Source organism: Anomaloglossus baeobatrachus, chromosome 6, assembly GCF_048569485.1.
Source record: "Anomaloglossus baeobatrachus isolate aAnoBae1 chromosome 6, aAnoBae1.hap1, whole genome shotgun sequence".
Classification (NCBI taxonomy): domain Eukaryota; kingdom Metazoa; phylum Chordata; class Amphibia; order Anura; family Aromobatidae; genus Anomaloglossus; species Anomaloglossus baeobatrachus.
The window spans coordinates 538,854,560-538,871,801 of record NC_134358.1 but is presented as its reverse complement, the minus strand read 5'-3'; the positions used below and the strand labels follow the sequence as shown (position 1 = coordinate 538,871,801).

Genomic DNA, 17,242 nt, shown 5'->3' with positions numbered 1-17,242 from the left:
CTACAAGGTACTGCATCCCCACCAGGATGCAGGGCCTACCCCCTTAGGGACATAGAACCCTAGTGCCGGTGCCAACAAAAACCCAGGTAATCCCAGTTTTCCCCAAAAAATCCCCCAAACAATGGTACAGGGCTAGGATGGGACCAATGGATGGCCGCCTAGAGGTGGGGCCACTCCAGTCCACTAGACGAGCAGGTGGGAGGGGCAGACTGGAGAGAACGCAGGAAGTCAGAAAGGAGACTGCAGTAAGACAGAGTAGTGAGAACTGCAGAGATTGTGGACAGAGAGAGAAAGTCAAGGGTCAGACAGGCGAGAGGTGAAGGTGGAAGAGAAGTGATGTCCTGATTCGGGTTAATGGTGACCTAGTACGCAGAAGTGGTTGCCGGTGGAGTACTCCCGGGACTATGCACCGACGGGGTACAGGACCCTAGGACAGGAAAGAGCTTCACGACGACCTGTTAACACCTGCACAGCAAAGGGGAGCATCAAGGACCTTGCTGACCCTAAAGAATCCAAAGACTTAGTAGCAAAGGGAGAATGGGGGACAGGACCAGAGACTCCATCCCCAAGGAGAGAGAGGACCCCACTGATCATAAGAGCTTACACTCTACAGGTGAGAGAGAGAGAGGACCCCACTGATCATAAGAGCTTACACTCTACAGGAGAGAGAGAGAGAGGACCCCACTGATCATAAGAGCTTACACTCTACAGGAGAGAGAGAGAGAGAGGACCCCACTGATCATAAGAGCTTACACTCTACAGGAGACAGAGAGAGAGAGAGAGGACCCCACTGATCATAAGAGCTTACACTCTACAGGTGAGAGAGAGAGAGGACCCCGCTGATCATAAGAGCTTACACTCTACAGGAGAGAGAGAGAGAGAGAGAGAGAGAGGACCCCGCTGATCATAAGAGCTTACACTCTACAGGAGAGACAGAAAGAGAGAGAGAAGAGCCCACTGATCATAAGAGCTTACACTCTACAGGAGAGAGAGAGAGAGAGAGAGAGAGAGAGAGAGAGAGGACCCCGCTGATCATAAGAGCTTACACTCTACAGGAGAGAGAGAAAGAGAGAGAGAAGAGCCCACTGATCATAAGAGCTTACACTCTACAGGAGAGAGAGAGAGAGAGAGAGAGAGAGAGAGAGGACCCCGCTGATCATAAGAGCTTACACTCTACAGGAGAGAGAGAAAGAGAGAGAGAAGAGCCCACTGATCATAAGAGCTTACACTCTACAGGAGAGAGAGAGAGAGAGAGGACCCCGCTGATCATAAGAGCTTACACTCTACAGGAGAGAGAGAGAGGACCCCGCTGATCATAAGAGCTTACACTCTACAGGAGAGAGAGAGAGAGAGGACCCCGCTGATCATAAGAGCTTACACTCTACAGGAGAGAGAGAGAGAGAGAGAGAGAGAGGACCCCGCTGATCATAAGAGCTTACACTCTACAGGAGAGAGAGAGAGAGAGAGAGAGGACCCCACTGATCATAACAGCTTACACTCTACAGGAGAGAGAGAGAGAGAGAGAGAGAGAGAGAGAGAGGACCCCGCTGATCATAAGAGCTTACACTCTACAGGAGAGAGAGAGGACCACACTGATCATAAGAGCTTACACTCTACAGGAGAGAGAGAGAGAAAGAGAGAGAGAGTTCCCCACTGATCATAAGAGCTTACACTCTACAGGAGAGAAAGAGAGAGAGAAGAGCCCACTGATCATAAGAGCGTACACTCTACAGGAGAGAGAGAGAGAGAGGACCCCGCTGATCATAAGAGCTTACACTCTACAGGAGAGAGAGAGGACCACACTGATCATAAGAGCTTACACTCTACAGGAGAGAGAGAGAGAGAGAGGACCCCGCTGATCAAAAGAGCTTACACTCTACAGGAGAGACAGAAAGAGAGAGAGAAGAGCCCACTGATCATAAGAGCTTACACTCTACAGGAGAGAGAGAGAGAGAGAGAGAGAGAGAGAGAGGACCCCGCTGATCATAAGCGCTTACACTCTACAGGAGAGAGAGAGAGAGAGAGGACCCCGCTGATCATAAGAGCTTACACTCTACAGGAGAGAGAGAGAGAGAGAGGACCCCGCTGATCATAAGAGCTTACACTCTACAGGAGAGAGAGAGAGAGAGAGAGGACCCCGCTGATCATAACAGCTTACACTCTACAGGAGAGAGAGAGAGAGGACCCCACTGATCATAAGAGCTTACACTCTACAGGAGAGAGAGAGAGAGAGAGAGAGAGAGGACCCCGCTGATCATAAGAGCTTACACTCTACAGGAGAGAGAGAGGACCACACTGATCATAAGAGCTTACACTCTACAGGAGAGAGAGAGAGAAAGAGAGAGAGAGGACCCCACTGATCATAAGAGCTTACACTCTACAGGAGAGAGAGAAAGAGAGAGAGAAGAGCCCACTGATCATAAGAGCGTACACTCTACAGGAGAGAGAGAGAGAGAGGACCCCGCTGATCATAAGAGCTTACACTCTACAGGAGAGAGAGAGAGAGAGAGAGAGAGAGAGAGGACCCCATTGATCATAAGAGCTTACACTCTACAGGAGAGAGAGAAAGAGAGAGAGAAGAGCCCACTGATCATAAGAGCTTACACTCTACAGGAGAGAGAGAGAGAGAGAGAGAGAGAGGACCCCGCTGATCATAAGAGCTTACACTCTACAGGAGAGAGAGAGAGAGAGGACCCCGCTGATCATAAGAGCTTACACTCTACAGGAGAGAGAGAGAGAGAGAGAGAGAGAGAGAGAGAGGACCCCGCTGATCATAAGAGCTTACACTCTACAGGAGAGAGAGAGGACCACACTGATCATAAGAGCTTACACTCTACAGGAGAGAGAGAGAGAAAGAGAGAGAGAGGACCCCACTGATCATAAGAGCTTACACTCTACAGGAGAGAGAGAAAGAGAGAGAGAAGAGCCCACTGATCATAAGAGCTTACACTCTACAGGAGAGAGAGAGAGAGGACCCCGCTGATGATAAGAGCTTACACTCTACAGGAGAGAGAGAGAGGACCCCGCTGATCATAAGAGCTTACACTCTACAGGAGAGAGAGAGAGAGAGAGAGAGGACCCCGCTGATCATAAGAGCTTACACTCTACAGGAGAGAGAGAGAGGACCCGCTGATCATAAGAGCTTACACTCTACAGGAGAGAGAGAGAGAGAGGACCCCACTGATCATAAGAGCTTACGCTCTATACACTCTACAGGAGAGAAAGAGAGGACCCCACTGACCATAAGGGCATATACAAATCGAATCTCAAAATGTTTGAATTCGCGTGAAGCCGCAAATTTCAGGAAATTCTACTCAAATCCGATTCTCTGTGGATTGATCCGCTGTACAAATTGCTACAAATTCACTGTCATTGGTAAATATGAGAACCATTTTACACATACACAAAATGTACACACAACGCTACTGGCCTAAAGGAGAACAATCCTTACAATATCGTGTGCTGAACAGGGCTGTATTTTGCCTTCGTGCTGCCCTAGGCACTTTAAGTGGTCGCGCCCCTTAGTGACAACGTAAAACTGAGTTTTCGCACACGACATCTGTTTAAGGCAGATCTACTCTGTAGCACACTTTAAAAAGTATCAATAAGAAACGAACCCCCCCCAATGGGAATCACCACAGGCACATCAAAACATAGCATGAGTATAAAATATTCCCACCACACCGTCCCCACTTATATACTGTGACTGTCACACTGCCCCTAATAAACTACACACTGCCCTCCCTTATAAACTACTGTATATCCACCACACCTTCCTCGATTATGAAATATGATCTGTACATTGTGAGGAGGGAGCAGCATGATGTGAGGACAATGTCCCATGCATGCTGCCCCCTCCTCACAATGTCCTATGCATGCTGCCCCCTCCTCACAATGTCCCATGCATGCTGCCCCCTCCTCACAATGTCCCATGCATGCTGCCCCCTCCTCACAATGTCCCATGCATGCTGCCCCCTCCTCACAATGTCCCATGCATGCTGCTCCCTCCTCACAATGTCCCATGCTTTCTGCCCCCTCCTCACAATGTCCCATGCATGCTGCCCCCTCCTCACAATGTCCCATGAATGCTGCCCCCTCCTCACAATGTCCCTTGCATGCTGCCCCCTCCTCACAATGTCCCTTGCATGCTGCCCCCTCCTCACAATGTCCCATGCATGCTGCTCCCTCCTCACAATGTCCCATGCATGCTGCTCCCTCCGCACAATGTCTCATGCTTGATGCTCCCTCCTCACAATGTCCCATGCATGCTGCTCCTTCCTCACAATGTCTCATGCATGCTGCCCCCTCCTCAGTGTCCCATGCATGCTGCCCCTTCTCACAATGTCCCATGCATGCTGCCCCATCCTCACAATGTCTCATGCATGCTGCCCCCTCCTCAGTGTCCCATGCATGCTGCCCCCTTCTCACAATGTCCCATGCATGCTGTCCCTCTCCATGAGCTCCTAATGCTGCCTTCCTCTTTTCCATAATGAGACCTTCATGTTGCCCCACTCATGCTAAGACCACCACACTAACGCTTATGCTGAGACCCCCCACACACACTACCCCACTCTTGATATTGACTCCCCTACATTGCTCCACTCCATACTGATCCCACACATGCTGCCCCTTCTTCACAATGAGCTCCCAATGCTGCCCCCTCTTATTCTGAGTCCTTACACTCCCCCCACCCAATCGATTTTGTCATTGCACTATCCCTCATCCCTTGTCCTTTGTCTCTAGCATTAGCCCCTCTCTCCCACTCCCCCAGCATCAGCCTCTCTCCCCCAGCATCAGCCTCTATCTTCCCTCAGCATCAGCCTCTCTTCCCCAGTCTCAGCCTTTGCCTCCCCCCAGCCTCAGCCTGCCCCAGTCTCCGCCTCAGCCTCCCTCCAGCCTCCCTCCAGTCTCAGCCTCAGCCTCCCTCAAGTCTCAGCCTCAGCCTCCCTCCAGTCTCAGCCTCAGCCTCCCTCCAGCCTCCCCCCAGTCTCTGCCTCTGCCTCCCTCCAGCCTCCCCCCAGTCTCTGCCTCTGCCTCCCTCCAGCCTCCCCCCAGTCTCAGCCTCAGCCTCCCTCCAGTCTCAGCCTCAGCCTCCCTCCAGCCTCCCCCCAGTCTCAGCCTCAGTCTCCCTCCAGCCTCCCCCCAGTCTCAGCCTCCCTCCAGTCTCAGCCTCTGCCTCCCTCCAGCCTCCCCCCAGTCTCTGCCTCTGCCTCCCTCCAGCCTCCCCCCAGTCTCTGCCTCTGCCTCCCTCCAGCCTCCCCCCAGTCTCTGCCTCTGCCTCCCTCCAGCCTCCCCCCCAGTCTCTGCCTCTGCCTCCCTCCAACCTCCCCCCAGTCTCAGCCTCTGCCTCTCTCCAGTCTCAGCCTCTGCCTCCCTCCAGCCTCCCCCCAGTCTCAGCCTCTGCCTCCCTCCAGTCTCAGCCTCTGCCTCCCTCCAGTCTCTGCCTCCCTCCAGCCTCCCCCCAGTCTCTGCCTCTGCCTCCCTCCAGCCTCCCCCCAGTCTCAGACTCTGCCTCCCCCCAGTCTCTGCCTCTGCCTCCCTCCAGCCTCCCCCCAGTCTCTGCCTCTGCCTCTCTCCAGTCTCAGCCTCTGCCTCCCTCCAGCCTCCCCCCAGTCTCAGCCACTGCCTCCCTCCAGTCTCAGCCTCTGCCTACCTCCAGTCTCAGCCTCTGCCTCCCTCCAGCCTCCCCCCAGTCTCAGCCTCTGCCTCCCTCCAGCCTCCCCCCAGTCTCAGCCTCTGCCTCCCTCCAGTATCTGCCTTTGCCGCCTCCCCCCCCGCATGCGCAGATCTCTGGTCTGCATTAGAGACACTCCCACGCTCCTTATGAATCCACTTACCTGCTCCAGTGCCCGCCGCCATCTTCCTGGCTCACGTGAGTATCCTCTTCTGACACCGGCTTCCATCACGGCGTCCTCCGCGGCGTCCTGCTGCGAGCTCTGCATGTGACGTCCACACAGCAGTGGACGCAGCACAGAGGAAGGAGCTGATTGGCGCGCGCCTGTGACCCCGGAAGTGCAGGCGCCGGCAGTTCCGGGGTCAATCAGCTCCCTGTGCTCGGCGGCCACAAAAAAAAAAAATGTAAAAAAAAAAAAAAAAAAAAAAAAATTTTTTTTTTTTTTTTTTTTTTGCTGCCAGAGGGTGCCGCCCCTCACAATCTGCCGCCCTAGGCACCGGACCACGGGTGCCTAGTGGTAAATACGGCCCTGGTGCTGAACCTTCCTAACGACCTACATTATGATCCAGAGCTGCGCTCACAGTTCTGCTGGCCTGTATTATAATCAGTCAACGCTCTGATGTAAAACACGCCGCTCACTGCTTTGATCTCGTTCACATCTGCGTGACAGACACTGAGACCCTGTTACAGACTCAAAAAAAAAAGAAGAAAATGTGCTATTTTTTTCTGGTAAAATAATGGATGGAACATAATGGACCCTATTATTGTTAATCGGTGCAGCTGGTATCTGTCATGTGAGGGATCGGAAACTGACATTGTTTTAGTCTTTCTATTCTTACGATGGAATATAAATATGGAAATATACAGTTAGGTCCAGAAATCTTTGGACAGTGACACAATTTTCGCGAGTTGGGCTCTGCATGCCACCACATTGGATTTGAAATGAAACCTCTACAACAGAATTCAAGTGCAGATTGTAACGTTTAATTTGAAGGTTTGAACAAAAATATCTGATAGAAATTGTAGGAATTGTCACATTTCTTTACAAACACTCCACATTTTAGGAGGTCAAAAGTAATTGGACAAATAAACCAAACCCAAACAAAATACTTTTATTTTCAATATTTTGTTGCGAATCCTTTGGAGGCAATTACTGCCTTAAGTCTGGAACCCATGGACATCACCAAACGCTGGGTTTCCTCCTTCTTAATGCTTTGCCAGGCCTTTACAGCCGCAGCCTTCAGGTCTTGCTTGTTTGTGGGTCTTTCCGTCTTAAGTCTGGATTTGAGCAAGTGAAATGCGTGCTCAATTGGGTTAAGATCTGGTGATTGACTTGGCCATTGCAGAAGGTTCCACTTTTTTGCACTCATGAACTCCTGGGTAGCTTTGGCTGTATGCTTGGGGTCATTGTCCATCTGTACTATGAAGCGCCGTCCGATCAACTTTGCGGCATTTGTCTGAATCTGGGCTGAAAGTATATCCCGGTACACTTCAGAATTCATCCGGCTACTCTTGTCTGCTGTTATGTCATCAATAAACACAAGTGACCCAGTGCCATTGAAAGCCATGCATGCCCATGCCATCACTTTGCCTCCACCATGTTTTACAGAGGATGTGGTGTGCCTTGGATCATGTGACGTTCCCTTTCTTCTCCAAACTTTTTTCTTCCCATCATTCTGGTACAGGTTGATCTTTGTCTCATCTGTCCATAGAATACTTTTCCAGAACTGAGCTGGCTTCATGAGGTGTTTTTCAGCAAATTTAACTCTGGCCTGTCTATTTTTGGAATTGATGAATGGTTTGCATCTAGATGTGAACCCTTTGTATTTACTTTCATGGAGTCTTCTCTTTACTGTTGACTTAGAGACAGATACACCTACTTCGCTGAGAGTGTTCTGGACTTCAGTTGATGTTGTGAACGGGTTCTTGTTCACCAAAGAAAGTATGCGGCGATCATCCACCACTGTTGTCATCCGTGGACGCCCAGGCCTTTTTGAGTTCCCAAGCTCACCAGTCAATTCCTTTTTTCTCAGAATGTACCCGACTGTTGATTTTGCTACTCCAAGCATGTCTGCTATCTCTCTGATGGATTTTTTCTTTTTTTTCAGCCTCAGGATGTTCTGCTTCACCTCAATTGAGAGTTCCTTAGACCGCATGTTGTCTGGTCACAGCAACAGCTTCCAAATGCAAAACCACACACCTGTAATCAACCCCAGACCTTTTAACTACTTCATTGATTACAGGTTAACGAGGGAGACGCCTTCAGAGTTAATTGCAGCCCTTAGAGTCCCTTGTCCAATTACTTTTGGTCCCTTGAAAAAGAGGAGGCTATGCATTACAGAGCTATGATTCCTAAACCCTTTCTCCGATTTGGATGTGAAAACTCTCATATTGCAGCTGGGAGTGTGCACTTTCAGCCCATATTATATATATAATTGTATTTCTGAATATGTTTTTGTAAACAGCTAAAATAACAAAACTTGCGTCACTGTCCAAATATTTCTGGACCTAACTGTAAATGTGGATATTAATGAATCCTTAATTTTTATAATTTACTATGGAAGCCAGCAGATCAGTGATGTCCACGGGGCCGGGTGTGACCTTCATCTTCTTCATTTGTGGCTTCCAGGAGAAGGCAAAACTATAAGAAATTATAAGAAATGACCACACCTGTACACTGAATGCTCTGCCTCATCATAGAGAACAGATTTCCTCCATCTGCCTTTTGTTATAGGGGCACTTAGCTATTTTTCCGCCTTCAACCATTGCACTGTGTCTTTGTTATTGTTTAGGTATCTAAATGGCTTCAAATATAAACGTATGAAAAAAAAAGCCACTATCCGGCTCTGGTTGAATATCAGGTGCATTAGAGACAGTCACTATCCGGCTCTGGTTGAATATCAGGTGCATTAGAGACAGTCAGGATCCGGCTTTGGTTGAATATCAGGTGCTTTAGAGACAGTCACTATCCGGCTCTGGTTGAACATCAGGTGCATTAGAGACAGTCACTATCCGGCTCTGGTTGAATATCAGGTGCATTAGAGACAGTCACTATCCGGCTCTGGTTGAACATCAGGTGTATTAGAGACCTCAAAATATATTGGATTTATGTCAATGATGTCTTTTGACTTGTATAAAGTTGACATAATCCGAACAGCAAAAAAAAAAAAAAACAAATCTGCTAGACACTGATCCAGTCAGGAATGCTGAGAGTTTTCAACTCTGGACCCTACTGTATACATTGAAGATTTATGTTTAGTCTATACCAGTGCTTTGCAAACTCCAGTCCTCAGGGCCCCTGAGAGGTCACATTTTCAAGATTTCATTACAATTGAGCAGGTGAGAGACAATGTGGCAATTTCTGATGTCTTGACAATGATTCCACCACCTGTGCAATGCTAAGGAAATCCTAAAAACGTGATCTATAGTGAGCATTGAGGACTGCAAATTGTGAAACACTTGTCTATATATTTGCATTCCCACAACTTGTCAAAGGGAACCGCCACACTACAGGAATAGCATAGAGTACCAAGGCATTCTTCAATACCGTGTTTCCACTGAAAAGAACACTTACCCCAAAAATAAGCCTTAGCAGGGTTTTTTGGCCTTTTAGGAGTATGTGTAATATATAAGCCCTAATCCAAAAATAAGCTCTAGTTGTGTACCATACTATAATAGTATCTTGAAATAGGGCTTGGGCAGCTCTTTCAGAATATGTAACTTTTATTGGTGTACATGGCCCGGTTGTGTTGCTGTAAGCCCTGGAAGTTGCTGGCTAGTAAATGGAAAATTAATATTCACCACATTCTCTGCTCACTCCTCGGCGCCGGTGTTAGTGATTTTGACTGTGTGTTAATGGAAAATGAATGTTCACGCTCTCCCCCTCCCATAATCCCACCAATATCTCTGCTGGTATCAGTGGTTGAAATGTTTGTTAAAGGATGAAAAATTAATATTCACTCACTTCCCTACCCATAATCCTGCCCACCCCTCTCTTTCGGGTGTCAGGGATTAATGGATTAATTCAGACTTACTACTGCCCAGGATCGCATCACAATGCTCGTACTGACCAACGGCTCTTCTAACCCAAGCGTATCAATCTGTATTTCTATGCAGCTGTCAAGCTCAGGTGAGGAGAGCAGACAGCCAGTCCGAGTATCGTGGTGCCATTCTCAGGCATTAATAAAGCAGCCTGATTGAATTAGTCACAGCCGTCACAGAGGGGAGGGTAATATTATGGGCGGGGGAAAGGGGTGAATATTCATTTGACATAAACACATGTTCCAATCACTAATGCTGGAACACAGGGGTGGGTGGTATAATGGGCAGGGAAAGGGGGTGAATATTCATTTACCATAAACACATGTTAAAATCACTAATGCTGGAACACAGGGGTGGATTATATAATGGGCAGGGAAAGGGGGTGAATATTCATTTACCATAAACACATGTTCCAATCACTAATGCCGGAACACAGGGGTGGATTATATAATGGGCAGGGAAAGGGGTGAATATTCATTTACCATAAACACATGTTAAAATCACTAATGCTGGAACACAGGGGTGGGTGGTATAATGGGCAGGGAAAGGGGTGAATATTCATTTACCATAAACACATGTTCCAATTACTAATGCCGGAACACAGGGGTGGGTGGTATAATGGGCAGGGAAAGTGGTGAATATTCATTTACCATAAACACATGTTCCAATCACTAATGCCAATAAAAAAATTATAAGACATCCTCTGAAAATAATACCTTGTGCCTCCTTTTGAGCCAAAAAAATTATATAAGACCCTGTCTTATTTTTGGGGAAACACTGTATTAAATCTGCAGGAGCACATCCTCCTATCTTCCTGTTTGCCGGGTGCGCTGTGCTCCTGTAGATTGATGGTTTGAACCCGCAGCATGTTTATGTCTCCCGGGTGCTGATGCCTCTGCAGCATTGTAGGCGCACAGGAGGGCAGTGATCCAGCCAGTTTCGGATCAGCACTTACAAGCTCTATTATAAAGTGCTTATAAGCACTGTGCATGCTCGGCCACCAGTGGAAGATGCAGAGGAAACCGGTACCCTAGACAATGAAGGTTAAGCAATAACATTTTAAAAAAAAAACCTCTTGTTCTTGAGAATGGAGAGTATTATTAGCAACGAGTAAAATTGCAAAGTTTCTTGGTTTTACGACCACTTTGCAATTGTACGACCGAAGTTGTCGATTTGCCACATCTCCAAAATGGGCCCTTGGGATCTCATCATATGGAAGCATGACAACCTTTACCTCTAGGAAAGGTTTTACCTGATAAAATCCTACACTGCTGTTGTTACTAAATATATGACCGCCACATGAAAAAAGTCCAGATCATTGGATTGGCTTCAGGGACCATCAGGGACCATCTGCCACAGTGTTATTAGACAACAATAGATATATGATAAATGTGACGGACCATAGCCCTTTACCTGTAAATAAATAATCAGCAACAAATCCGCGATCTTCCACCTCCGAATTGCTTACAAAATGCACCCAGATTCTGGCAGCAACAAGAGCGAGCGGCACAGATGGCTTTGTGCGTCCGCACACTCTGCTGATCACCTCGCCTTCCGCATGGTCCGCGCGGATCTCAATAAAGTCATTCTGGCAGTTGTAGTGCGGCTCCAGTTGCAGGATCTTGAACTCGATGTACGTAGTGGAGTTATAAGCGTTTGGATTGTGAATCGTCCATTCACAGTTCAGGTTCTTTGCGTAATTTGTCGGCTGATCATATCCCGGAGATGTGAAATTTCCCCCCGTAGCTTCCACGAGTGGCCCACCACAAACTGCAAGAGAAATGAGTGTGCAAGGTTTTAGTACCCATAGGTGGAAGTGCCATATACACAGTTTGAACACTGCTGACTGGCATTATCAATTCCTTGGATATCATTTTGTATCCCTTTCCTGTTTTATACAGTTCAACTATCTTTTCCTTTAGATCCGTTGACAATTCTTTTGCTCTCCCCATGACTCACAATCCAGAAATGTCAGTGGCTGGATGAAAGATGCAAGGGTCTGTCTGGATCCCAGAAAATCACTCAGCTTTTATGCACACACTGATTACAAGCAAATAGGTCACAAGTGAGGATGATACCTTTATTAGTCATTCAAACCCATTTGTGTCAACCTCTGTGCATGTTATCAGGCCAAAATCACCAGGGTATGTGAACTTTTGATCTGGGTAATTTGGATGTTTTTGGTTGTCATTATGATTTATAAAGAGAATACCCAGTAGATGACAATGAATGGCTTCACCCAACCACTAACCATGAGTGGAAAAAAATATTTTGTGTTATCATTCATATTCTCTGAAAAAAGGCCAAGAAAGCAAAAAATCTGCCGGGGTGTGTAAACTTTTTAGCACAACTGTAACCGAGCTGTAAAGTGGTGACGATTGGACCATTTAAAGGGAGTTGTCATCAGTTCTGACCTCCATCTATCATGGTCCGAGTACTTACCGTAACTTCAGGACTGACCAATGGTTTCCTGAAATCATATATGGCTATGAGGCTGATCAGTCTAGAAATGACGGTCCGTATAAATGATCATATTGCACGATTTTCTGAACTTGCCCCACGCACAGGTCCCTGTAGGGGACCTTGCGCTAAGAGGACCATACCTTTAGTCTAAAAATTCTGTTGGATTCGCACTCATTGCATTGATAACAGTTTCCATTTATTTTCACGCCTGTGCAAGAATTGCTCCTTTAGACTACTCGAAACCGCCCACATTGCTCCAACAACCTCATTTGCATATGGACATAAAAAATAATTTCTCCAAAACTATCCAGCAGATTTCTATATGAAAGGTGGGGTTCTTCTTACCACAAGGTCCCCTGTAAGGACCTGGGGTTACATTAATACCGATTTCAGAGCTAACAAACTTCTTTGAAGGCCTCATTCAGACGTCTTCACAGATAGAACATGTACCCATTCTAGTGTATGGTAGTTCAGATGTTTGGGGTTTTTCGTGGACCGTGTGTGTCTGTGCAATAATCACAGAGGCATATCCATTATCGATTCACAGATCAAAATCACCCATAGGCCCCCTTCACACGTCAGTGATTCTGGTATGTGTGACGTCCGTTTTCATACGTACCGGAAAGACGGACACATGAAGACCCATTAAAACCAATGGGTCTGCACACACATTAGTGTTTTGACAAAGACCGAGTGTCCGGGTACTCCATATGGCAACATGTCTGTTTTTCCCCAGCAGCACTGATGTCACATGGACCACACATTGATGTGATCCGTGTGACACGTACCAGAGAAAACACGTGTCTTTGAAATAAAATGATTTTCTATACTCACCTGTCTCCAGCACTGATGTCTTCGGTGCTGCTGTCACTTGCTTCCGGGCCCGCTCATTATGCTCATGAATATTCCCTGCACCGCAGACCCAGAAGCAGCAGCAGCGCCGGAGACAGCAGAACAGGTGAGTAAAAAGTTCCTGCTCTCAGTGTGCTATCATAGATAGCACACGGAAAACATAGATGTGCCAAAATCAAGGCACACGGATGGCCATACGCACCTTCAACACGGACCGTGACAAGCATGTGTGTTTTGCATGGATGTCTGAAAGAGGTCTTAAGGCCGCTTTACACGCTGCGATCTCGCTAGCGAGATCGCTAGCGTGCGTATCCGCCCCCATCGTTTGTGCATCACGGGTAAATCGCTGCCCGTGGTGCACAAAATCGCGCGGACCCTTCACACGTACTTTCCTGCCTAGCGACGTCGTGGTGACCGGCTAGCCGCCTCCTTTCTAAGGGGGCGGTTCGTTCGGCGTCACAGCGACGTCACTAAGCGGCTGCCCAATCGAAGCGGAGGGGTGGAGATGAGCGGGCAGAACATCCCACCCACCTCCTTCCTTCCTCATTGCCGGTGGACGCAGGTAAGGTGATGTTCCTCGTTTCTGCGGTGTCACACGTAGCGATGTGTGCTGCCTCGGGAACGACGAACAACATCGTACCTGCAGCAGCAACGATAATTGGGAATAGGGGGGCATGTAAACGATTTTACACGTGTTTGCGACGATTTTTGATCTCACGTAGGTGTCACACGCAACGACATTGCTAAAGAGTCGGATGTGCGTCACAAATTCCGTGACCCCAACAACATCGCTTTAGCGATGTTGCTGCGTGTAAAGCAGCCTTTAGTCTATGCATCAATAAAGATCACATGGAAAGCATCAGTATACAATCCGAACATCGTCTGTGACTCAATATTGTACTGGATAGGAGAAGCTTTATCATATATTATCCATACATTAAAATCACAGATAGTAAAAACTGACACGAACCAAACACTAAAGCGGGGTTTGCACGTTGCGACATCGCAAGCCGATGCTGCGATGTCGCACGCGATAGTCCCCGCCCTTGTCGCAGGTACGATATCTTGTGATAACTGGCGTAGCGAAAATTATCACTACGCCAGCTTCACATGCACTCACCTGCCCTGCGACCGTCGCTCTGGCCGGCGACCTGCCACCTTCCTAAGGGGGCGGGTCATGTGGCGTCACAGCGATGTCACACGGCAGGCGGCCAATGGCGGCGGAGGGGCGGAGATGAGCAGGATGTAAACATCCCGCCCACCTCCTTCCTTCCGCATAGCCGCTGGCGGCAGGTAGGAGATGTTCCTCGTTCCTGCGGCTTCATACACAGCGATGTGTGCTGCCGCAGGAACGAGGAACTACATCGTACCTGTCGCTGCACCGGCATTATGGAAATGTCAGAGCCTGCACCGATGATACGATAACGATGCTTTTGCGCTCGTTCATCGTATCATCTAGGATTTACACACTACGACATCGAAAGTGACGCCGATTGTGCATCACTTTCGATTTGACCCCACCGACATCGCACCTGCGATGTCGTAGTGTGCAAAGCCGCCCTAAGGGTATTTTGCACGCTGCGACAGCGCTACTGCGATATCGTCGGGGTCAAATTGAAAGTGACGCACATCCGGCGCCGGTAACAATGTTGCAACGTGTAAAGCCTAGATGCGCTGAAAAACGATCGCAAAAGCGTTGTAAATCGGCGATCTGTGTAGCGTCGGTCATTTCCATAATGTCGGGTCGACCGCAGGTACGATGTTGTTCCTCGTTCCTGCGGCAGCGCACATCGCTGTGTATGAAGCCGCAGGAGCGAGGAACATCTCCTTACCTGCGTCCACCAGCTATGCGGAAGGAAGGAGGTGGGCGGCATGTTTACGTCCCGCTCATCTCCGCCCCTCCGCTTCTATTGGCCGCCTGCCGTGTGACGCCGCACGACCCGCCCCCTTAGGAAGGAGGCGGGTCACCGGCCAGAGCTACATCGCAGGACAGGTAAGTGCGTGTGAAGCTGCCGTAGCGATAATGTTCGCTACAGCAGCTATCACAAGAGATCGTATCTGCGACGGGGGCGGGGACTATCGCACTCGGCATCGCTAGCATCGGCTAGTGATGTCACAGCGTGCAAAGTGCCCCTGACTGTTTGTTTTGCATAAGTGATAGGGTTGAGTGAGTACCTAAACTATTCGTACTCGCTATACTCATAAAGAGTACTGTCTAATACTCGTGTATTCATTCCGAATAGCGTGTGCAATGCAAGTCAATGGGGAAAAATTCGCAGAGTAACCGTACTATGTATGCGAGTAGCAAATAGTGCGGAATTCGGGTTACTCATTACTTTGCGAGTTTTTCCCCATTGACTTGCATTGCACACACTATTCGGAATGAATATGCGAGTATTAGACAGTTCTCGTTACGAGTATAGTGAGTACGAATAGTTACTACTCGCTCAACTCTAATAAGTGATAAATCATGGACGTCTGAATGAGGCCTAAGGCTCGGATCAATCAGCAAGTTCAGATGAGTCACCATTTGCCAACATATAGAAGAAAAATTCAAAAACTATCGCTCAATTTCTACAAAGTCTATTGTGCCTCGTTTCAAATTGTTTTATATGCTTTTGTGACTTGTCAGATCCATATTATTGTGTAAAAAAATGTGATTTATGTCTCTAAATATGAGCTACGTTTATCCTCCAGCGTTAGCCACTGTGATAAATACTTTACTACTTTACTATTAGTTATTTACCAGCATCTTCCATTGAAGTGAATGTAGCCTGGAATCCTCCGCTGGACACGGACCCATCTGTGATGAATGACACTTTCATGGTATTGCCAGAAGATCTGATTATTGTGTCTGGAGCGAGGTTTCCACAAAGTTTTTCCAAAAGAGGCGACTGATGGCGATAACCATTGTACACCTGTGGTAGGAGCAGAAGATAAAATAGCATCAGTATTACTGCAACTTACTGCCATGATGACTTTGGGATAGCGAGGCTCCTAAGATGTTCCTCAAGCTAAGGGACCCTATGCTATCCCTAATCGCAGGGATACTCTTGATGGTGGAGAGGTCTGAGTCTCCTTCCTGGCCCTGCTCCTGACCAGTCCTGATCTGATTCCCTCTCCTCTCTAGGGAGGGACAGGAAGGCGTGTGTAGAAACACACAAATAAAGACATACAATACAAAAGGAAAACCAAAACTCTGTCATACAGCACAAGACAATAAGAAATTCAGGAGGAAAACAAGAGCAGGAAGGAAGTACAAAAACAGGGATAAACTCTACAACCGCTCCAACCAATAAGCACAAGTAAAGCACAACTTTCACCAGAGAGTCTGGGACACCACACCTCACAGACCAACATAGAATAAACTATAGCTGGCAAGGATATCAGGGTTCCACCAGCATAAATAGGAGGGGATGTAATAGGCCTCCCCACAACATGTGATTAAAGGAGTAAGCAGCCTAGCAAATTAACTATTTCTCGCCTGCCTATGAATCAGCACACAGCAGGTCTGCCTGTGTTGATCCCAGACACCAGAGAAATCATCGGGCGGAGTGTAAAAATCTGCAATCTCAGAGCCCAATGCCGCCATGACAGTCTGCAAAGTTTGTACAAAACTCCATGTGACACTTACATATAGCATGCGGGAGCGCGAATCATGCTAAATTTTACCTGGGATCAGTGGTAGATTTGGGGGGGGCACAGAAGAAGTGGTGTCACCAGTGCCCAGAGCTCCTGGTGATCACTACTTTATGCTGTATCAACACCTATAATGTGGTAGAGCAGAGTGCCCTGGGCCATAGGCCCCACCACTATCCATTCTGCAGATTACAGTCTGCCATAAACCTATGGCCTGCAAGATGTCAGCATCTCGGCGCAGACGTCACAATGACATGACTGCACTGCTCCGCACCACTGGCCCGCTCTGTGACTTAATCACTTGGATTACAGGAGTATAAGCTTCATTATACCTTTTGGTGGAGGCCCCATTACTTTTTTAAAGGGGTTGTTCACTCCTTGGAATTCCAATTCTTAAATACAATATTCCCCAGTGTAAAATAAAAACAATAAGTAATCTCCTCCCTAACCAGCGCCATTCCACAGATGTCGGCGCCAAATCTCTCGGCATTCTCGTGAAATAAGGCAAGCCTTTATCGCATCTGGCTTGGTACACCCGCCATTGTTTGCCTACACTGAGCGCTGGCCGGCCGC

General features: G+C 47.9%; 1 protein-coding gene across 2 annotated transcripts in view; it reads right to left on the bottom strand.

The window, feature by feature from the left end:
• CUBN (cubilin) overlaps positions 1-17,242 on the bottom strand; it is a 299,203-nt gene that overhangs the window by 32,831 nt on the left and 249,130 nt on the right. For both annotated transcript variants that reach the window (XM_075315595.1, XM_075315596.1), the window contains 2 exons: positions 15,777-15,948; positions 11,129-11,485 (listed from right to left, as the gene is read on the bottom strand). In XM_075315595.1, the coding sequence (XP_075171710.1) occupies positions 11,129-11,485; positions 15,777-15,948 (529 nt within the window). The remainder of the gene's footprint in view (positions 1-11,128; positions 11,486-15,776; positions 15,949-17,242) is intronic.